Source organism: Buteo buteo, chromosome 7 (assembly GCF_964188355.1).
Source record: "Buteo buteo chromosome 7, bButBut1.hap1.1, whole genome shotgun sequence".
Lineage (NCBI taxonomy): Eukaryota > Metazoa > Chordata > Aves > Accipitriformes > Accipitridae > Buteo > Buteo buteo.
In genome coordinates this window covers 42,699,207-42,723,287 of record NC_134177.1, presented here as the reverse complement: position 1 = coordinate 42,723,287, position 24,081 = coordinate 42,699,207, and the positions used below count along the sequence as shown (strand labels likewise).

Below are 24,081 nucleotides of genomic sequence, written 5' to 3'. Positions count from 1 at the left end.
TCAAAAGGAGGTATTATATTCCACTACAAGTGGCAACACTATGAATTTAAGAAATTCCTGTTTTCAGGACCTTACTCAAAAGGAAAAGCCCTAAAGTACAGAGCCATAATGTTTTGGGATATGGTACAATGAAGACATATTGTCTAATGCAGCCACATAAACAGGATGCAAGGGCCAGTTATGCAAACAGAAAGGGCTAGTGAGCCAGTGTTTGCAATAAAAACAAGTTCCAGAAGCACTCTGGGGGGAAAATCCTAGAATCAATTACATCTCCCCACGTTTGGGAGGCTCTCTTTGCACATGTGCAGCACTCACAGAAAATCAAAAGGCAGTTAAGACCAAAGCGGGAGCGGACTCCCTGCCTTACAGAGCAAGCAACTTCATAACCCTCCCACAGCATTTTTCACACTGAGGAAATCTTGGTGCAGTGATGCGCTGTCAGTAATGCAGGGCACTGAAGGGTTAATCTTAACACCACCCAGTTTGCTCAGCATCTCTTTTGAAGAATGCACTAGGTTTATAAACCCCACACAAACAGGAGCCCCTCCTCCTCTCTCCCAAACAAACACACTCTGCAGCAGGCACAATAAACACCCGGAGACAAAGAGCAGCTGAAGAAAAGACCCCTGAACACAGAGGGGCTGTGCTGGGAGGAGAGCACAGAAAGGGCTCTGTGGTGGCAGGGGCACGATAAGGCCAGAAACAAAGGCTCCAGTGTTTATGGGAAGAGATAGCAGGGACAGCCTGGCTGGACAGCAAGCAGCCCACACAGCTTCATTTAGTCATCTACAGCTGGAGGCGCCAACATATCAAGGCAGCTCCCGGCTCCCCAGTGGAAAAGTGCAACGCAAGCAGAGATGGGAGTTTTTCCACTGCAACTTAAACGGCTGCTGGTGTGTCTCCAGCCCTGAGAACTCGGAGAACTCATTTCACTTGTCAGAGGTGAAAGTCCCCAGCTCACCGCTCATCCCACTTCTTAACCCGAGCGCTTCCAACTGCCAAGATCTTGCCCCTGTAAACTGCACTCACACTGAGCTCGGCAGATGAGCAAAGCTTTTAATGTCGATGCAGCTAACACCGTAAGATGAAGGACAACAGGGAAATTGAATGGACCATGATGTGATACATCACTTCCAGCAGAGAAATACCAGCTGAGCACAGCTCCTCCTTCTTCAGAGGCAGAGGTTCACGTGGGGTGAACCCCAGGTGTCCAGGCAAGAGAGCACAAGGCCTTGTTTGAATGCATCTCTTGAACATACAGTAGGACAAGTGTCCAGAGTAGAGGAAGCAGTACTCACACAAGCTATAACCATACTACAGATTTAAGATGTAAAATACTTACTACAAATGGCCAAAGATGTTCTTCGATGGAGCCTAAGGGGTGGATTTAAAGCCTTGTTATGTCCTGGACTTTTATTCAATCTGAAGGAGTTTTCTACTGTTATAATAAAATTTTATGACAAAGCAAGTGCCCCAAATAACTCATCTCTTTTTTTTTTTTTTTTTTTTTTTTTGCAATGCCCAACCTAGTGCAGTGACATGACTGTCATCTGGTCAGCACATGACTGGGTAGTGTTATATAAGTAGTGGGTAGTGCTGATGTATTATATACATTACAAGAAATAATGATGCTACTACACACTGGTAAAAATTGCATGGCACTGAGAAAACCACCTTTTTCTAAGAGAAAAGTAGCACTTCTAGTAGCAATGCCAGTGTGCTTCTAATCGCCACCAGATGACAACTGCAACATGATCCTGAGCAATGGAAGATGTATATATAAGGATAACAATTAAATATATTTAACTAGGATTGATTATCTGTACTTCACCAGATTGACAACCAGTGCAGGCTCTGAGCTTACTCAACCTGTCCCACATGTTTTGTAAAGAGTCCATGCTCTGTTGATTTGTTCTGCCATAAATCACGAAGCATTTACTATCGATCAATAACCATTAACTTACCTGTTTTTTTTTCATGACGTAGAAGTGTTTATGTATTTTCCTCTCTCCACTCTCCAAAACAGTGCCATGTAATACTAAAAAGCCACAGAGAGCCCAGAAGAGAAATAGTTCTGAATGCATATTTATGTTGACTACAAAACACCAAAGCAAGTATAAGCACTACTTTAAAATTTATTTTATGGGCAACTCCCCCTCTGAATGACCTTGAAATTGAGCAGTGTAGCAGTTATAAATGGAACTGCCAGCCCCACAGCTGAGGCACCCACAATACAGGAACTGCATTTTGGGGTGTGCAGTCACCGTGGTGATGTGATTAGCTCAGCACCCCACACTGGCTATGGGAGACTCCAGACAAACACATGCTTGCCAAGCTGCAGAACCCAATCTAGGGTTGATTTATGCTGTTGCTTAAAGTGGCTGGAATCATGCAGAATTTCACTTCCTAGAAAGTGCTGCTTGTTGTGAGCAGGGAAGAGAAAAAATAATCAATCAGCCCTGCATTTCAAAGGAGACATTCCGGAAAAAAACCCAAACCATTATTGAACATCTTTCTGTTTGGTCAAAATGGTGCTATGGCACCTCATTCCCGTTTTCACTGCTCATCCGCCCTGTCCAACTTGTTAGCTTAACTATTCTTCCGTCAGTTTTGAACACAACCTCTTTCCCACTGTTCCATGTATCCAAGCTCAGGTTACCTCTGACCAACAGCATATTTCTCGTTCCCTTTGCATCATACCTAACCTCCCATTCTCTCAGTCCCACACCCACTCTGCTACTGGGCTCAGCTTGCGTTCTCCCACTTTAGAGGAACTGGGAATTACTCCTGAATTACTGCACTGAGAGTTATTGCCTGAAAACCTGTTTCGCTCAGACCGAGGTCACCTCATCAACATGTTCCTCACCTTGGCACCCAGTAAGAACTCCTCCATTTTCAGTACCAGCCATACTTTTCAGGTGTGAGGGATTAAACCTTAACATGTATATAGAGCTTATGATTTTCAAAGTGCTTTAAAATTAACAGCTATTTAACTCAAATCCTCTGAAACACATAATTGTTACCTCTAGGTTACAGGACAGGGAAACAGAGAGAAATTAAATGCCTCACCCAAGGTCACAGCAAGTCAGTAAGGATTAGGACCCTGGAGCTCCTGGCTGGTGGCCTGCTGTGCAGCTTTATTTTTTGCACCACTTTCTGCCAGGGAATACTCGCTGACTTTCCGCTGGTGTCAGAAACAAAGCAGGACTTTAATGAGATAAAAGTTGACCCCTCATGATGATTTTTTGCCATTTTAATCCCATTTTCTGCATAGCTACAATGTTTTTCACAGAAGAAAGGATCAGGATTACTCTTCAGTTTTTCCACATAATGATCTATATTTGATCCAAGCTCTCAGCACCTGCCACATCAGGTCCCATAGGGGCATCCACAAGCAGAAGAAAATGTACTACAGAATGGAGAAAACCATTTCCCAGTCCCCCAAGGTGGGACACATAGGACAGCTGTCCAGAAGTAAAGTCCATGCAGTACGGCTAATGTAATTACAGTGATAGCAGGGTAAGGAAGAGTAGGTGGCAAACATTTTACTATAGTCACCGGGGACACACACATGACATTTTGGAATGAAGATTCAGTAAATTAATCTGCCTTCACACTCCATGTGCTCTGAGATAGCACGTATCACTGTCTTACCAGTAAAGCACTAGCCTTGAAGTTACATTTAGTTTACTTGACTCTTAAGTACAATTAAAAGTTAAAATACCTGCTTCTCCAATCCCAGAGCAGAGGAAGAATCTCAGTTGGGAAGTGACTTCATTTGACCTCAGAAACTTTCTGCTTTGAATCTATTTTTTAGAACTGGAGTCAATACAAGATTATTTGCCTCTGGCCTTTGTGCCATTTGTGTCCCACAACCTGCCCTTTCCTTAATCCTTCCCTCCATCAACATATTAATAACCCAAAGGTTAATGCCATGAGCTTCTGCTGTTCCAGGGACTGAATTAGCAGGGAATGTTCCATTTGGTGCTTTCTTCCTAAATTTTAATCCTGTCAACTCTTAAGCTAAGAGCAACACATTTTCTTCTTCAACATATTAAAAATTCAAGTTACTAATTAATTCTTCCATAGTTTAACTAGGTACTAAGTCTCCTGCATGTAGAGTTCATCTATGTAATTTAAGCATGCTGATCACTGATTCATTTCAGAAAGCATTTCAGTCATGTAAGACTAAAGCATGAAGACAGATGCATCTTTGGTGTGATGTTTTTAAACAATGGATACCTTATTTGAATTGCAAGGGCAGGATAACAGGAAATAAAAGAAAGCTATTCATAGCACTCTGCAATGTTAAAGTCATACATTTCAAAAAGGTGAACTCTTGCCTGCAGACAAGTTTGTACTCTCATGATTATCCGCTGCTCTAGGACTGTTACATCTCTTTCATTCCAGCTCCTGCATTTGCAACAGACCAACTATTTCACTGTCTTGTGTCTCTGCCATCCCTCCCACCTCAAAAAGGGATAGCAAAACAAAAAAGAGATAGCAACAAGAAATTATGGGCTAACTCACAGCCTCCCTGCCAACAGAAGACTGTGATTCTTCCGTTGTTCTGGAATTCTGTTCCCATGTGCTAAGATATTTGAATACATTTTTGCCATCTGAACAGAACTCCCAAGCCTCAGATAGAAAAGTGATTCCTGTGATACCTTGAGGAAAAGGTTAGTATACATCAAGTGGGTTGCAAGCATTTAGCAGAATGGCTAAGTACAGAGAATACTATTAACAGCCCATGCTTGTACAGCAAATAAAAAGACCTCCCCATACAATTTTACTGTGCTCTATCACATGTGGCTTAAATGAATTAGGTCCTTCTTATCAGTTTTGGTTTTCAGCTTATCCTCTGGCTGTGACTTAGGTAGATCCTGGACTCAACATGACTGCATTTACTCAGGCTTTGCCAAGATCTTGCTGAGGATCCACAGCAGCATTGGTAACATACAGCAACAGGTAGGTAATGCAGGCATGTACTCATATGTGCTTAGCCTTCCCTGTGTGAGGTCCTATTACTATTTTTAGCCAAATTTGAGTTTCTTATGCAAAAAAACCTGGGTCTCGGGTATACCTTAATCCCACCTGGTTTATGACACCTAGTGTAGGAAGCCAAAATACAGATGTCTGCTGCCATTTCAGATGCCCTTCAGGTATATTTAAAATATCTTCACGAGCTGAAAGATTTGACAGTACCTGTGGGAGACCTGTCCTCTGCTCGAGAGGCAGACAGAGAGCAACTGGGATGTCTGAAGACATCTAGGATGCCACTAGACATTGAACTGAACAGTCAGACTTTCACAACAGATTTACAAGCTGTGTTCCAAGGCAGGTAATAGCAGCTTTTATGTGCCATTTTCAAAATTACACCAGTACCCAAGTACCACTTAGGTGACTTCCAGCCACGCAATGAACAACTTAACACAATGCATTAATATGTGACTTCATGACATCGTTGATCTGCTGAATTTAGTCACAGCTAAATCAGAAGAGATGGTATTAGCTTGGAGCCGTTGCACTCTGTTCACTCCGTACGATAAAGAAGTGCATGTTACAGGGAGCCTAGCCACATTTTCTGTCTTTTGTCAATTCAGAGTAAAGTTTTCAGGAACCTAATTAACTTGGTGCTTAAAATCCATTTTCCAAAAGTGGCTAAGCCACTAAGAGCTCAAAGCTTAACTGAAAACCCAAAGGACTTGGCAGATCACTTTCACTCTGCTCCAGCATTGATCCCGAGACTGATACTGAGACTGACTAAGAGTGAACTAGGAATGTCCTTTGGGAAATGATGACTATACAGCACAGAAGGATCGGTGTACATTTGTCTCTCTTAAAATACTTTCTTATTAAAAGATTTCAAAGTTTTGCATACATGTCTACTTCATTGAAATGCCCTATTTTGCCCTGCCCTTTTTTCCCTTTGTTTAAGCAAATGAAACAGCTAAAAAACAACTTCCCTGCTAACCAGAGATCTTCTAATATCCTAATTAACAGGAAACAGACTGACACATTTCATGGTAGCATGAGAAAAAGCAAACATAACTGCTGAAAAGTAGGGCAGATATATCAGCAACACTCACCCATGCTGCTGCACTCTTTCATACAGATACCTACACGGAGGCAAAATCCCTATAAATGTTCTGCCACATTGTTTAATGCTCCTACCCTTAAACCTCTGGGCATGCTAACAGTAAGACAGCTTGATGAATGGATGCACATAACTAACTCATGAAGAAGATCTGAATCAGTTCTAAGTGCTTCTTGGGGGTTAGAACAAGAGTGGAACTGGATGCAGAAGGCCTGATTTTCGAAGAGATACAGGTGCCAAGAGACACAAAACAGCACCTTCTGTTATTTTCAGAACTGCTTAAGCTGTTTAGAACTTCATATTTGAGAGTGAAATGTCTAAAACTTCTGGTCCACCATCAGCTTAGGTAAAAGTCAGGATAAAGAATGACACTATTACACTGTGACAAACTATTACGGCTTGATCAGCTTGATAGACAAAGGGAACGAGCTGGACAGGTTAGCTAACAGCATTTTTCAGAGTGTTGGATACTCCTTTGGATAATCCTCAGTAACTCGGAAGAGCATACCATTTTCCATTTCTTTTAGGGTTGTCCTGCAGAAAGACAATGCTCCCTGCTACCCAGTCTTCATGCAACAGCAAACAAAGCAAACCTAGGCTTGGCCAGTCCTGAATTAGTCTGTTTGCAGAGTATTAGTCATAGAGCCAACACCTTTACAGGTCAGCAACTCTTTGGGAAGGTTCACTTGGACTCCACCTAGCTTTAAAAAAGACAAGGAGATGGCTGCAGAACAACAAAGGTGGTTTTGATTATCTAGCACTAATTATATAGAAGCATCTGCTCAAATAAGGCCTTCTACTCGCTTGGCAAACACTGAGACTAGAAAGTAATTATAACATGAACTCTTTTTTCTGAAGAATTGTAATGGCCTGTTAGACTGTCTGGACTGCCTGACTACATTCCCTGTGGAATAGGTACAATATGCAACAGGAGGAAAAAATCTAAAAGACCAAATGCAAAGATTTTGATCTATGTAATCATTGTGGACAGTATAGGAAAGCAACTCAGGTACTGGTATTTGACACAGAGGAATAGAGTAAGAGACCACAGAAAGAAATAAAAATTGTATTACAAAGTATTAGGTAAAAACAGATACCTGTATTTGAAAAGTTACACTACCACAGGTTCCAAAGAAAAAGCAGCAATAAGCATCTTGATCTGAGCAATTCCTAATTAAGACTACAGAGACCACTGACGTTAGAGCTGAACACTTTGTAAAGGTTGGCTTATTTTTTGTTTTAATTAGAAGATATGAGTCGAGAGATCTGGGGTGCAAGAAGCACAGGAGAAAAGGCACTATTTTAGTAACTCAAAGACTAAGTCATGACAAAACTACTTGTCATCAATTTAAATCTGCAAGTGAACTACTGGTAGGACATTCTTTTGAAGGGTGGCCACTAGAAGAGACTCTCCCATGGCAGGAATGTAACCCAATAGGAGAGATGACCTTATATTTGAAGTAACTCCATTTAGGTCAAATTTTAACATCTAAACCATGCAAAAATGTACAGATGTACTGTCCAGTACTCTTAGAATCCACAAAAGGCCCTATTTACACTGTCCCCTTCAGTAAGTTATACAGTGGTTTTAGAAGAGGGAATCTCTGCTGCACAATTAAGGAATTTCTTAAAGATCACAAATATTTTATTTTCAGCTTGTTGGATTCACCCCGATCAATAATTCTGTCATCTTGTTCCTTCTTACATAGAAAGCCACTTTTAACTCTTCCAAAAAAGTGTTAAAATGCAATTAGAAAAAGAAGATCAGCCATTCTCAGCATCTAGTGGTTCCAAGCTCTTAGCACACCCATGACAACAAGAACTGAAGCTCAAGTTCACAGTCACAGCTCAATGCTATTACAGTGGAAACAAGGTCACATTCAGAAGGTAAATGAGACTAGATCTGATAAAAATCCTGTTCACAAAGTCTCATTGTGAATTTCAGCTGACTTTTTCCTCTTTATGGGCCCGTTCACGTACAATTCTTCTCTGAATAACAGCAGTAGTAGTTAAAATCTCTTTACCCTGAGAGACATGCCCGTGTCCATACAAAAGAGTTCCTCTGAACATTTCTTACGCCATTTACTTGGGGTTTCTGAAGGTTTGCTAAGTCTCAAATGAAAACTCAAGCTTGGATGTGCCTATCTTGAATATAATACAGTTTTGTACCCAGTACAAAAACAGTGCAGGTTGTACTATAAGAGGAAACTTTTTCTCAGAAGTCAAGGACCAAAGATATATCTGTGAAGTACATTGGCAAAGCTAAGAGGAGGCGAGAATTGTTCTGTGGATATGTATCCTTAGCTAGCATGCTCAGTCTTTGCTTTCACAAATACAAATTTCCCTTTCAAATCTGCTCAAGAGTCAAGAAGCATCGGGCTTCACTGTGCCATAAGCCTCTGGCACCAAGAGAATCATGAGGACACCACTGTGTTCATCTCTGAAATGAGGTATACAAAACCCCACAGAATAACCAAACAATGTACATCATGTCTGCCAGCACAGGTGCAGATTACAAGTGTAATTGCAATCTACCACAGCGCTGCTTTAGATTTCTAGAGTACCCAGCAACCTGGCGTAACAAACATTGAGACATCCAAAGCAAATGGTCTAGCAAATGTTCAGAGAAACTCTATATCATACACTTACTGGAATGCCCCCCCAGTAAACACAAGCCTCCTTTTTTGGGAACCATTAATACCACTGGGCCTGCCAAAAACTTTAGTCACCTGCTAACTATACCCCTTGTCTACCACCCAAAAAAGAATTACTAAAACTTTCTATATGTACCATTATCCCAAAATTAATCTGGTGGAAGTTACAGAAATTCAGAATTTTCTTTTTTTTAAATAAAGTCACCCCGACTTGCTGCTTCTTTTTATCCAATTTTACAGTTTCCACAACCATTATAGCTCATGATTAAAAAAAATATAATTCTTATATTCCTTAAGAGGCCCTTGACTCTATATACTTGTGACATTAGCACACCAAAATTATAGGGATTTCTGTGTACTGTGACACTTCCTGATTCTGTTTGTTCTGGAACATTTCCTGCCTACGCACCTGTCAAAATGACATGAGATCAGGTATAATCATCTCATACCTACAGCAAAATTAATTTTAAGCTAAACTCTATTCTGGGGCTTTTTTAGACAACTGTTCAAAAAACAAAAACACCAAAAAAAACAACAAAAAAACAAAACTGAGAAAAACTTCCATAAATATGAATCTTTCAGTGAATGGAGACAAAACCTCTGGTGTTTCACCGAAATAAGGGGAGTTTTAGTTTGATCTGGCTGGTAAATTTGGGGTTTCCTTTGTTTTCCTACCTGCTAGTTTTGAGGCTTCTGCTGTCCAGAAGGTAGTTAGCAACTGCTTTGGGGGTCATCCTTGAAGTTTACTAACACTTCCCCCAGGAAGGTGCTGCTCAGAAAAAGCAGTGGATGTCCTCTGAGGTAAAGACAGAAAACTAATTTCTCAACTCATACAGCTGTACTAGGATTATTCCTGAGATAAATGACCGCCAACTGGAGTAAGAATCCCAGGGTTTTCCTTGATTCTAGCTTGCATACAAGTAATTCTCTTTAGCTCAGAAAATGGCTTCCCAGCTAATCTAGCCCAGAAGTTCATCACTCAGCCATTACTGGGTTAACAGTGGTGACAAGGCAGCTGTACTTCCATTTCTGGAAAAGGCAGTTATACTAGATAGAATAGGAGTGTTGAGTCTCTCGAGAAGTACAGGAAATTAAAACGCAAACAAACAAAAAACCAACCCTAAATCTAACCATATAAATTCAGCTGATAATGGTCATCATAGAGTAGCAAGTAGATACATTCCTCCATGTACACTGTATATACAATTGCTCTCACAACTGAACGTTAACACCCGATCTGTGGCTGGAAGTTAATGAAGAAGAATTACCTAAAACCTCCTGCTCCAAGAATTCAATAGGAAAGAAAAGTGAAAAGAATCCTGCTCCTTCAAGTCAAGTCAGGTGCTGTGGATCACTCCTCTAATCTACCAAACTCTACCTGACATCTTATCTATAAGCACAAAGGGTAACCAAAAAGCAATTTTAAGTGGGGAAATGCTTAATATCAACATTGTCACAATTAGAAGGCTAATTTATTCAACCTGTTTATTTAACTGTTCGTGAGGTTATGCTGTGAATTGAATCGTGGAATTGATTTGGCTATAAAAATACCTGCATGGGTTTCTCCCCAACCCCCCGCCTTCGCTTTCTTTGTTAAAGGCAGATCCTGATCTAAGTCACTGTCCTTCTCATAAACACTTCGGCTTGTACCACTGAGGGAGCAGCAAATCACTACAGAGGAATGGAGCAGCAGAAAATGCCTTTACACAGCACTGCTGTTGAGTGCTTTGTATTAGGAAACCATGACCTGAACCCTCCAGTTCAGGAATGCTGCCCCACACTTGGCCAAAAGGCCAGGGCTGACTGAGCCAAAATAACTTTTTCCTCATGAATTCTCAAACTCTGCTAATCCAGAAAGAGGGGGGACAAAAAAGGATCAAAAATTGAAACATGAAAGGAGGTTCCTCCTCCCCTCCTAAAACAGACGGCAGAACTTAAAAGCTAAAGACCTTTTTTTTTTTTTTTTTTAAATTGTTTGCTTAATGCTTAATAACCAGTATGCATTGCATTGGTATTACAACCGCCTTTTGTTTAATAAAATGTGATGACCACATAATAAACCCAGTTTTATTGTCGTTTCCAGCCTGCTTCAGTGAGGGGGTGGGGAAAGGACTGCCATTTAGTTTCCACAGCTCATCCAGAGCTTTAGCTCTGCCTAGTATAGCGATAAGGGAGCCAGCTAGCACTATCCTGAATAGCTGATACTAGGAACTGGGCTGAAATCATTAAAACTAACAACACAGGATGAGATGCATCAAGAAAAGAAATGAGACAGAAGGGGAGAGAGGAAGAAATCTCATAACATAATGAGATGTTTATCTATAAAAAGTTGCCCACTTCAAAGCAGGAAGAGCTTCAACTCCTTGGTAAAAAAAAAAAGAGCTTTTAATTAAAAGATCAGTCAAAGATTTTCCACAGTCAAGCAGCCTCAAAGAAACTATGTGTGGAGGAGGCTGAGAGTAATTTCTAACATGATTAGTCCATTCTTCAAACTCAACAAGATTTTACAAAAGCAGCATTTCTCAAGATCTAGAAGATAAGGACTGTGGAAATATCCTCAGTCTCTCACAGAGGACTGTCTCTTCCCTTCTGACACCTCCACCCTCACCAGCTTTTGCTCAGGAAAAGCCTGGAGAAATACTATCAGAGCTTTGTGCCTCCCACCTTGGGGCAAGATAGATTGTAAGCCTAAGACCGATGGATAGTCAAGTGGATAGCCTGCTTCAGGCGAAGCAAAGTTGCTGCCATGTACTTTAGGAGGCCTGGAAATATAACATGAAATATTTTGCACATTGCTTTAGCCAGCCGAAAGCAGGCCATCTTCTGCACACAACCTTCCATTATATGAAGGTTTAAAAACCTTTGAAGATTTATTTAAATTGCACCACTTTTCTGGACCGCTCCTTCCATTCAAGGACTGATATTTGCAGATGGGGATGGATATGACACCACTGCCTTATCCCTCTTCAGCATTAGAATACCAGCATTATGGCTGACATTACATGCTCTTGGGAACAAGACTTAGACCCACTTCTGTTTGGTCATATAATTTTTTCATGCTTTTCTTTTTGTTCTTTGAGAAAACAGGATTTTGACAATTTGCCCTTGAACAAGTAAAACGTTACTTTTTCTCTACAGGCTGCAATTTAGCAACTATTTTATCACATCACGGACAGACAAACACCAGGGCTATTGCACTCTCAGCAAGCTAGTGCTGTGAGCTTTCTCCAAGCAGAGAATACCAGTCCCTGCCATGACTGGTGTTCGTGGAAACTCACAGTCTCATCCCCACTTACCAGCTGATAACTGTGACTAACAGACCTTACTGCTGAGCTGGTTCTGTTCTGCACAAGCATAGGGAATTACCTCTGCTTTATTTCAGCAATCATACGTGGCTTTTGTCTATGAGAGTAAATATTCAGATACACTTTTGAAGGGTTTTCTCTTCTCTTCTCTGTCTTGCAGAGTACTAGGTTTCTGCCAACAAATTTATCATTATCCACACCCTTGTAGAAACAACTCCTATAAAAGTGAATATAAGAGGCACAATTATATGGTATTATAAGGATTTCTACATGTCAGTATAAATGCTCCAATGTCAAAATGCAGAAGACCTTTAAGGTGTGAAAAACACAAAAGAATATCCTCTAGATGCAGAGAAGAAACCACCTTTGCATTTTACTTTGTTCATGTTAATTAAAACAGCTTTCTATCCTTAGTACAGGATGAGATTTCTCCAGTCAGACTGGTCAGAGACAGTTCAAACAGTGATGATCAGGAATATGCTTAGCTTCTACCTTTTCCTCTATGGCATTTCAAAAACATTACCTTGGTGTGTTCACATTTGCTTTACATACTCCTATTGAAACAGCCGTGTAATTAAGATGCTTTTGCACAAACCTATCTAAAGGAAACCATTAAGGTAAAAGGCAAAATGACCTTTTACCTGTAAAAGGTAAACAGGTCAAAATTAAAAGGCTGTAAGAAAATCATATGGCCTTAGAGGTTTTTCAGCTGAATTCAAGAATCCTACTGCAGTGTCCTGAGACAGAAGCTGTGAAGAAGGGCAGTGTCTTCAAAGATTAAGAGTTTGCTCAATAACCATTTTGTCTTTTTTTGAAGTAGCCTTTATATTTTCAGGTATCATCCTAGTTTAGAAATGGAACAGATCATCGAAAGCAATCAAAACATAACTAATTACCATTCATCAAATTATCCTGAATATCAGTCACCAGTCCATGGCAAAGAAATGCAAAAGAAAGGTTAAGGATAAACTACAGTTCAGTAGGGGAAAAAAGAAAAGTCAGCCAACATAAGTAAAATATGTCAAACAACTAACTGCACCCTGTTCCTAGCGCCCTTTTCCATACATTAATAAATATGACTTCACTGAAGTAACTGGTAAAATTCTTGCTTGATTCAGTAGTGTCCTACTTTCACTGATGATTTTTAACAGCACCAAAGCATCCAGCAGGACAAGAGGAAGAGGAACATAACTTTACTCACAGGACATGGGCCAATTTACTTAATCTCTAATAATCTTCCCAAGCAATTGAACAAATTCAATTCAAGACACAAAAATTACACAGCTCTTCATCTTGGTAATAAATGGAAGAATGTATGTCCTTGTTTCAGCCAACACATCCCCTGTGCATGCTCAGAACTAGACCGTGCAAACTCATGTTAGCCTTACATTTAACCAAGAATATATTTTTCCAGTCATCAAAATCAAATTTGCCTGTAAGAGCTTTACATTTAAATTTTGCTGTTGACAAAAATATATAGCTTGTTAGTTGTGTGCTATGCAGACTGATTAAAAGGGCAGAAAACTGCCATTCTGCTGCAATTCTATAGCCTAAGAGAATTGACTGACGAGCACAGATCATACAAGGACAGAGTATGCTGTCTCAGAACATGCAATCCATATCTATTGATGCTTATGGAAAAACATTATGGCTCCATGAAAAATAATAGATGGAACATTGCAAAAGAGATTTGTGAACACAGGTCTACTTTGGATTATGGGAAGAAAAAAGCTGATGCATGGGAAGTCTAGCAGTGTCTATTATCATCAGAGATCCTCAGTTTTATATCATCTTTAATTGTCACACTCAAATTGCCTGGAGATACAGCATGGGAAAGTATCAAAAAAATAATGAAAGTATCAAAGATTTATCAACTAGTGGCAATCTGAGAGTCACAGAAAAATCAGGTTATGGTCCTCTTCAAGCAAAACAGTGCCAACAGAATCAGATAAGTACTTCGCTTCAGTTTTACAATTTCATGTTGTTCTGAAAGCTAAACTCCCTGTGGAAATCAGATTTTATGAAGAGTAAATCAGTAAAATAGAGGAGAAATTGAAAAGAGAAAAAAAAATAACAGAAATTACTTTGCTGAAATACTAGTAGAAGTTCAAAATACAGGACCGCTTCTGAACAAACTCACAAATACCTGCAGGGCTCTGACAGGTTTCAGTAGGAAGACCAAGGTGCAATGCTTGCTCAAATTTCTTTGGCTAGCTTTATAACTTTAAGATCTTGTGGAGCCAAATACAACCCAAACAAAAAAAAGTAAGCTTTGCTTTTCTCCAAGGCCAGCATTATTCCCTCTTCCTTTCACCCTTTTCCCTCGGTTTGAGTCATTTAATACTGTGTTAGAACCAACATGCACAATCACAACCATCCACTGGCTGTTTCCTTATCACTCTGCCATTGTCAAGCCAACTGCAGCACATTAACTAAACTAATAGAACAGTCTTCAAGAAAATTAGCTTTTACATTTGCTATCATACTAGATCAACTATTCATAGATCCTAAAACACCACCAGCACCGGGGCAAAAGCATAGTCTGCAGAGCTCTCATCATAGGACAAGTTCTTCCTGTCCAGCTCATTCAGTAAGATTCCCAGCAGAAGCTCCCTGCTTTCATCCAAAAATGGCTTTAATTTTCATCAGCAAAACAATCTAACACAAAACAAAATGCATAAACCACATCCTGCTGCCTACCATGCCCTAAAAGTTCTTCTTGTAAAAGCTTTGGTCCTGCCCACAGAGAAGGTACTCCCACTCAGCACATCCTCCCAGTCAATGCTGAAAACTGTTGTAAAGGCCCTTGCCTTAGTGTAGGAGCACTTGTTGATGATCTCTTCCATTAATTTAGCATTCATTGGCCTCTCATCTTGGGATCAGGGGACCTCAGGTTATCACTTAACTCTGCCTCAAACAGATAATTTCAGAGGCAGCAAGTTAGTCATACTCATGACTAAACTCCTCTAAGAGGCCGGTCCAAATTGTGACATAGTCTCTTGGCTGTACTCATTTCACTGGCCTGCAGAGCAGAAAAGACTGCTGCCATTTGACATCTGTTTGTCGGTATTTCTGAAATTATTTAATAATGTCAGTCCAGTCAAGTCACATCACAAGACTAATCAACAGAGCTGGCCCTAATTGGCCTTGGAAGAGAAACTTAAGTCAAGTAGAAATTACCCTCCAGAGGAAAATAAACTTCTTCAATACCAGTTTAATCAGCAGCGTGTTACTACTCTGAGGAATGACAGCATTTGTAAAACCCCCATGCAAGAATGACTCGTGGGAGGAAGAGGTGACTAAGGAATTAAACTATCCACTGGAGAGCAAGTTGTGGTTTGCTGGCTCCACTGGGAACAAAAGGTCTACGGCTCGCTGCCCGAGCTTGAAGAGGACATGACTTGCTGTCGGTATTTCCATGAAAGCTGTTATGTGATTCATTAGCTTTGCTGGCCCCTCTCTCCTCTCTCCCTTCCCCCCACACCATCATTAAACTCATCTGTTCTCTTGAGCTCTTGCTTGGCAGAAATGGTGTGCTGACATATAACAGAGTTAAAGTGAACGGCTCCCATGTTTAGAAGAAAGGAAAAAGGAAAAGAAGCAGATGAGAGAGACTAAAGAGAGTACCCAGAAGAGATCTGTCCACACCCCCCAAAAAATAAAAAACAGAAATCACAAGAAATAACATATTTCTACAATAACCTTTATCTTGAAAGTCTCCGTATGTTTTACAAACTATATATCCGACACCAAAGAATCCCTTCCTCAAACACAAAATGAAGCCGCCCCTAGGCCAGGACAGAACACACATAAGAAAACAGATCAATACTGGTTTAGTGTATGCACTGACATTTGATATTCTCATCCAAGCCATGTAAGCATGTTTTACAAATAAGCACAGTCCCAAAAAAAGTCTAACCCTTGGATAACCCCACCCGTCACCTTGTTCCAACTAGAGAAGTTAACATTTCCCATTCAACTGCTTCTTTCAAGAAAGTTTTTGTATGTATTGAGTCATTTTTTCCACCTCTTCCCAAAAATATTAATCACATCACCTGCAGATGTTTAGAGGATAAACAAAACCCCACCATCACCGTGTCAACCAATGTCAAAGAATCTTAGCACTCCTGTTCAGAAATACAGGCTGCCTCGCCGTTTCCAAGGCAAACTAACATTTGAAAGGCTTTCTCTCAATAAATATGGTGCACTGGATAACACTGTATTCTTCCATACAACTCCCATGAAATGTTCCAACTATTTCACAGGTGCTCTGGCCTGTGTTTTTATATACTAATGGTTCCTTCAGCTGGGGGTAGCCACTTTCAAAAGCAGAAAACTAACTCTACTGACAAACTGCAGCAATATTCACTATTGTTTTACATCATTTTCTGTACTACTTTATAGGTGTTTTCATTCTAAAACCTCCACACACTTTATAAATATGAATATTCAGAGCACTTGGGTATAGCAGGAAAAGCAACCACTTGCAAGTAGCAGTTTTGGCAAACAAGGGATGCAAACTTGGGTCACACACCACAAAACAAAAAGTTCTTACAAACAACTGTAAAAAGTAGTTTAAAGTAAAAGCCTATCGAATCTAACATTATTACAAGTGATCTCTTCAAATCCTTTTTAGACACTCTTACACTCTTAGCAACATGTAGATTAACTTAAAAAGAGACTATATTGGGCTGTTAAGAGTCTTGTAAATCTTCTGTTCAAAACATACCCATTAGACACCAGCAGTGGATTACTTTGCAAGAAGATGCAATGGAGGATGTCTTTCCTTTCTCTGTCTTCACCTCTCCACGATCCCTTCCTCAGCTAGTTACATTTCTTTCTGATTCCCCTGTATTAAATATGTGTTACCTTCAAACTGCTCAGCTTAGGGGCAATAATTTCCTTTCTGTTCCTTGACAGCACTGACCAGCCCACCCAGAACTTGGGGTTATCACAGCTGTAACTTCATAACCCGAACCTTAATTGTTAGCTGTAGAGTCAGGATCACTCACATGGACACTGTCAGACTCCGAAAGTGTTGCTTCTGGGACTTCTATTATTTTATTTAGTTTCAAAACTAAAATATATCTTTGTCATAGAACTGTAGACTTGTTAGCCAAAATGTCAGCATCCCCATGTCCTGTTACTCCTATTTACACTGAACAGGAAAACCTGTTAAAGTACATCGTACTCTCATAAGTATTTTACTCTAGGTTGTAATCTGTATCACAACAGAGGCATTTAGGATCAGATTTTTAAAGACTTCAGTGTCCAGTGACACCAACAGGAGGAACAAGTGGTTTAAAAATCTGTCCCCAGTACCCCAAGATGGTAAGTTTGGGGTGAAAGACTTACAGATGAACCATGCAGTGCCCATAAAGTTTCCTGAAAAGAAAAATAAACGAGATGACCCTGAATATCATGCTCAGAGAAACAGGTCAAGATTTGACTGCCTGTATTTAAAGCTGGCTCATGAACTAGATCACCAGAGAGGCCGGTTCCTGGGTTTTATTTCGGTTAATCCAAAAGGACCAAACTTAGAGTACCACTGTTATTCAAGATGTAGGTATTCCTGAATGAGAGCTGAATTAAGTTCATCGAAGCAGAAACAAAGCCCAACACAGATAATTCCATGTATCGCATTCTAATGTGCAAAACAAGTTTTTTCATCCTAGTTGTCAAAATCAACACAAATTCTGCTTCAGGTGTCTTGACATTATCCTCTGACTTCCAAAGCCAGAGCTCTCACATACAACAAGGAATATGATGTCAGAATTCATTTTGTCAGCAGGAATGCTCTTGGAAATTTTTTCATGATTAAACAGAGTTTTGAGCGTGTAGTTCAATACAAAATGCTCTGTGTTTTTCAGTCATATTCATAACTGACGAACAGCCAGGACATATTAAAACAAGACTTAGTACAGCTTACACTTAAAAACTGAGAATAGTTTTAAAACCGTTTAGGTGCAACAGAAGCATAACTCTTTCCCCTTCAATAAAAAAAATAAAAGAAATCACAGGACAAGAGAAAACAAAGGATGAAAGAGATTTTTCAAAACCCACAGGGGGTCTGCACGCTCGTTTATCATCTATGTTAACAGTAATAAGCTGTTCAAATCCCACTGCTGGCCCTGCAAAATCAGAGTCAGTTTTCTCAAACTCTGATCAAAAGTTAGCAGTGTACCTCCCCATGCCATTATCCATCTCTCCCTTAGTTTATTATCAGTATTAACCCTCCTCAAATGACAGTAATCTGTTTAGTTCCAGCAAAACTTCTATAGCTGGCAGTGGCCAGTGGAATATAGATTTCAGGGGCTGGGGATGTTGGCAGCCATACTTTCCAGCCTGAAGTTTAACTTTCCCTTAGGGCAGCATTTCTTCTGGTGACTGGATGCTGGCAGCTTTTGTGTTCTTCATTAGCCTGCTGATTAACATAGTGCTAGAGAGTTCTCCACTACACCTAACTGCTGTTCCAGCACTCACTGGCAGATCTATTGTGAGAGATCCTAGAGTAGCAATGCAGCGTTGTCTGCCTCTTGCTTTTCCTCACAATACTAGAGATGAAGTACATACATATTTGCTTTTAAACCAATAGCTACATATCTAATCCGAAGTTATAAGGAAACCCTGATCAAGCAATAACAACTTTAATGGAATTTTGTGAATGAAATTCCCATGGCAACAGTAAGAAACAGTGTGCCAGGAAATACAACCGATTCCAGTTTTCTGTACATTAGAAGGTTCTAAGCACGAAGAGAAACTAAGACATAAACAGCAGAAATCAGTGGGCCTACTGTTTTTTTCCTCATTCAGCATTTGAGAAACAATCAAAACAAATCAAAAGGCAACCAAAACAGTACTATGGCATCAGGAACAAATTACTAGCCTTCCTAGCGTACAGCATAGACATTTGGCACAAGGGGAATTAGATATACCTGATACTTGCTCTTAGCTTTCTACAAAATCTGCTACTGATTAACATGCAAAGCACTACACTTCTGAAAGGACAATGGTGGGAAGACCTTCCACAAAGGCATCATTTTAAATTCTAAGGCCTGGAAAATTTCAGGCCTCAGGCCACAAACAATGGTGAAGGCTAACACAGCCGAGCTGCAGATCCTGACAAGTTGTATGTACATCACTAGATAAGCTTTGTAACTTTTTAGCTGCATTATGCAGACTATGTAAAATAATATCTGTCAGGCAGTAAGGTCCCTCCCTTGTAGGCATTCTGTTCCAACCAAAGGGTTTCTTTCAGAAAATCTTCCCTAAGGACAGTGCCGTGATTTCAGGTACGGAGCAGTAACAAACAGCATTTACAAGGCACAAGGTAAACAGCAGTAATCTCTCTAGCAGGCTCGAAGCCATCAGCATGAGCTACGACAACAGCCTCCGTTCCCGCTCAGTGGGACCCAGCGGTTAAACCCCCCCGGCCCCAGCCCCGGCCCCCCGGCGAACAAAACCCCAACCCCCGCAGCAAGAGCCCCGAGAGCCGCAGGCTGCAGCCCCGGCATTCCCTACGCTCCGTACAGACCTTGGTCGTGCTCCTCCGCTCGCCCAGGCTGGTTGCCCATCTTCGGTCACTCCCCCGGCTCTTCCCCGAGCTCCTCTAGGACCCCGGCGCCCCGCTCATGCTCGGTGTCAGAGGCGGACCTGCCTCTATCTGCTTTGAACGTCTCCGCTTCAGGCAACTTCAAAAGGGAAGAAGTCAGCTCCTTCCTAGTTCCTGGCACCAGGAACAGAGGCTGCGGCTCATGCTGAAGCAGCTGTGGCTCTCCCTCCTAACTCATTACAATATTATGCACCGAAGGCCGGCCTGTGCAGTTAATTAGCTGCCTGACTGCTGGAATAAAAGGAGGGGGAGAAAGAGAGGCAGAGAAAGAGCGAGCAGAGAAAGGAGGAGACTCAACGAGCAGGGTAAGCCACCCAGGGGCAGCAAGCGCAAACTGCAGGCAGTTCGAAGAAGAGCACTGATTTCATCCAGCCCCGCCGAAGCCAGGAACCCAGCTCCACCGCAGACAAGAACTTCGCTTGGAAACTTGAGCAGAGCTTCAGTGCCCCAAAGCAGACGCGGCTGCAGGGGGTTGAATGGCCAGAGAGCTGTTTCTAGGCCATACACCAGTACAGTTCAAAACAAAATACTGAAATGCCGCTGGGAGTGAAGAGGGGCTGAAGGACCCTCAGCAAAGACAAGCACAGCCAAACGCCTCCAAAGCAAAGACAAAATTCATTTTGCTCCCACCTGACAAGACCCGAAGCATGCTTACCATGGAGCAAACGGACCCTGCCCATAGATCTAAGTACACGGTTGAGTAGAGATACACTTATGCATCTGGTTAAGGACTGCTCTTAACTAAGCTGTCACAAGAATTAAGGGGACCAAATTTCAGAAATGCTCAGCATCTTCTGAAAATTTAGATACCTGAAAGATACTGAAATGGAGACTGAACTCCTCTGAAAACCTGACCACGACTGTGAGCATAAGTCTCTTCTGAAAAGTCCTGTCTACTAGATTTGTTCCGATATCTTCTGGGGCTATTCCTGGGTAAGCTCAAGAATTCCCCAGCTCTTATTAGCCTCAACTGGTGCTGAGAATAGTCAGTACGTTGCAGGCTCACATCCGTATTATAAAAACAGCGTACAGGATACACTGAGTACTGTTAAAACCTAATTCTCCTTGTTGAAGTAAGGATGTGGCGTTTTATTATTCCTAAAAAACTGTTCTGTGATCTCCAAAATTCCCCTCGTGCTAGTTCCTTGCGAACACTGAAAAAACCAACCAAACCTTACAGCCACTGCTACATCTAGAAGCTGCAGCCACAAATACGATCTACGTACAGTATCTTTATCACCAGTATTTTTGACTGTGACTTGTACTGCAAGAGCAGCTGCATGAGGCAGGCCTACCCACAGAAACTGGCCAACAGCCGATCTTTCAAAGAAAGAAATCAAGATGCTCCTCACTAATAGAGTCATGATGTACATGGGAAACAAGAATACTGAACGACTCCAGCAATCAGTTTCCATTACATGGATAATTAACAGAATCATCTTAACATCTTGGTTTCAACAAGAGGGTTAAAAACAAATTCAGAAATAATACACTAATATGCATCCTAGGCTCAAAACAGATTGGAAATAAAACATAGAGAAATTAATCTACCTAGTTGTGAATCCATTGTTTCAAATAAAAAAACCCTGGAGATCATTCAATATGACAGAAATGAAATTTTGCTAATATTTCAATATAACAGGGCGAGTTAGTTGTCAATCTTAAATTTTTCATTGTTCTTGCTCTGACACTTTATGAATGAAGCTAAAAGTTTTCATACAGCTGTCTACGTGGATGACATTAAACAAAACTCCTGTCTACTTCTGTCTTATGACATGCTAAGTACAAAATGCTTTGTTTAATGGATAAGCCATATAAGTTCTATAAAAAAGGATCACTGATAGTGCATTCTTTTTCTAAAAGTCATCTTACGGTCTCTTAAGTCTTGTATCTTATTAGGATGGGTACTTGGCTTGCCCTTCTCAAAGGTACAGATACAAATGTCCTCCAACTGCTGTTGAAACATATCTCTAAGAAAAAGAGGTTTTCTTCTATTATAGACTGAAGACTGACTTCTGCTTTTCTTCAGCAGGATTCACCAAAGGGATTGCATTAGCCAAGATAATCTCTTTGGTTGATAAATCCTGGTACTGAGCATTTATTATTTCAACACCTGCTTTCTATTTCTGTAACACAAAAGGGAATAGCGTCACAGGGTCCCAGTACAGTATGGGGTGCAAGCCCGGAGTAATTATAAAATGTAATCACTGACTCAGAGCAAACACACCTAAAATCTGCGCACCATAGAAGAGTCATGACCGGAAGAACCAATCTGTTATTTTTGACAGTGGCACAAAACGTAAGTCAGAACATTCTAACACTGTGATAGGGAAAATGATGTCAGGTGAAAGACTTCTAGCCCAAATCTACAGTGAAAGGTAAGGTATGAATTTTAAAATACAGCTACAGCCTGAGCAGAAGTCATAGATAAGAGATTACTGTTTATGGAGCTTACAGATCAAACTGAGGAAAAAGAAAAAGGAATAATGGCAAGCATTACTTCTAGCATGGTGACTAGTTAATAAATTAAGACAGACACATGGCTAAATCTTTAGACAACTATTTGTTATCTGAACATTTTACATTATTTTCCCTTCCTCCTCAGTAATAAAGGTATAAAAATGAATGAATGAACAATTTCATCTCTATAAACCAGATTAGCTGGTTTTTTCCTAGGCATGAAGTTTGACTCATGCCTTTTCCCTAACCACTTGTGGGACTGCCAATAAAACCCCACAAACACCCCTTTTCTATATAGTGAGAAGGAGAATGAATTAGTCAAGGTGTGACATATTTAATTCTTTCAACTCACTAGTCAGATGACAGGACTTACTTGCCAGCCATAACCTTTCCTCGTACCCTACTCTCACAACACAGGAAATGAATTAGCATAAATTCTGTTGAAATTGTAATCCGTGCTCAAAAGAAAAAGTGTGAAGATGCCACAGAATGATTTGCAGTGGCTGGATAGCTGACAGTCTCTTCAGAAGGCTAAGGTCTAAAGAAGTTACAGATGCTGAGCAGGACCTCCAGAGGCTGGACCTTCTGTGCAAGACTGAACTAAACTGAATGGACCCCAAGGGTGGACACTGATTATCAATACCAGTGTTCACACTATCATGCTCTACTTCTTCCATTAATGCTAAAGATTTTATGAGCACTAAGTACATATGTAGCAGGGGAAAAAAAAAAAATCTACAGAGATGTGTATATCATGCACAGTAGTGCACCCCAAAGGATTAGAAATGTAACATCTATGTTGAAACCCAGAAGAGCAAATGTATTTTTAACCATGCTAAAAACAATTTTTTTGTTGTGAGCATACTTGGTGAGGTCATACTTAAGTTCATGGCACAGAACTACAGCCTTCCAGGAACCCATCTGAGATGCAGCTGTCAATCCCTCCCTCTTACTTTACAGTATTAAAATCTAATGTAAGCCAAAAGCTGCTGAAAAAACAGTGGGGAGAAAAAAAAAAAAAATACAAGGAATGCCAAGCCCTCTCCTGATATGCATACTTGTTAGACCAGGCCAGCTTTGCGTTCCTTTCTTGCGCTCCCTCCCATTCTTTAAGTGCAACCACAGTGGCATGCTGCCAAGGCATTCTGGCTGTGATACATCTAGGCCTAGAGAATTTGTGTTAAGGACCATTTCTCTTCAAACCAGCTGAAGGAAAGCTGATAATTAACCTAGGGCAGGTAGTCAACACAAGGTTGTGTTGACTTTGCTGAACAACTTCATTAAAGAAGCCTGAAAACAAACAAAAACAAACAAAAACAAACTGAGAGATCATAGATTTGTACTATTCCTGGACCATCCAAGCATTCGTCCCTTTGTTTAGGTATCCCTAGCAAGGCTTTTGTGATCACCACAGTTTGCTTACAGCTGTAATGGATCTTCCCTATGTATGTTGGCTTGAGCCCATTAACTGTTAACAATGTAACGAGTCAAGTCATTATAGTCTTTAAGATTTAGCATTTCAGTATCCCTACCACACACTGAATCCTCTTAACTGGCTCAGGTCCCAGGGTGGTAAACATGTGCCAACAAAGTCATTCTCAGGGAAACACAACAGAGAAAAGGGTCTCTATTTCATAGATTGTTTTAACAAGAAGTTGCATGCAAAATCTTAAAACACGTTAATAAATTCAGTGCAGTAAATGTAAATTGTGCAGTAGATCAGGACAGCAACAAAACTGAAAGAGGTACATACTGCAGACAGTGTTGTCAGCAGAAGTTAATTCTTACTTGTTTAATAATGCAAGATGACTGCAGACAGCCTGTGAATGCCTCTCAGAAAAACTGTTATCCTTAACAGGATCAGGTATCGGAAATCCCAACAGACAGTCACTAAAATGCACTGCACTCATTCCATTCCCAGTTATGGAAGAAAGTTCATATAATACAGCCAAA

At 40.6% G+C, this 24,081-nt stretch overlaps 1 protein-coding gene across 5 annotated transcripts in view; it reads right to left on the bottom strand.

Annotated features, from left to right (window-relative positions):
- Nucleotides 1-24,081, bottom strand: part of SPECC1 (sperm antigen with calponin homology and coiled-coil domains 1) — a 101,685-nt gene that overhangs the window by 45,052 nt on the left and 32,552 nt on the right. The window contains exon 1 of one of the 5 annotated variants that reach the window (XM_075032815.1): nt 19,591-19,987. The exons of the other annotated variants lie outside the window; for them this stretch is intronic. Coding sequence (XP_074888916.1) covers nt 19,591-19,630 — 40 coding nt within the window. The 5' untranslated portion in view covers nt 19,631-19,987. Of the gene's footprint in view, nt 1-19,590; nt 19,988-24,081 lie in introns of those variants that run through there. 5 annotated transcript variants of the gene reach the window in all.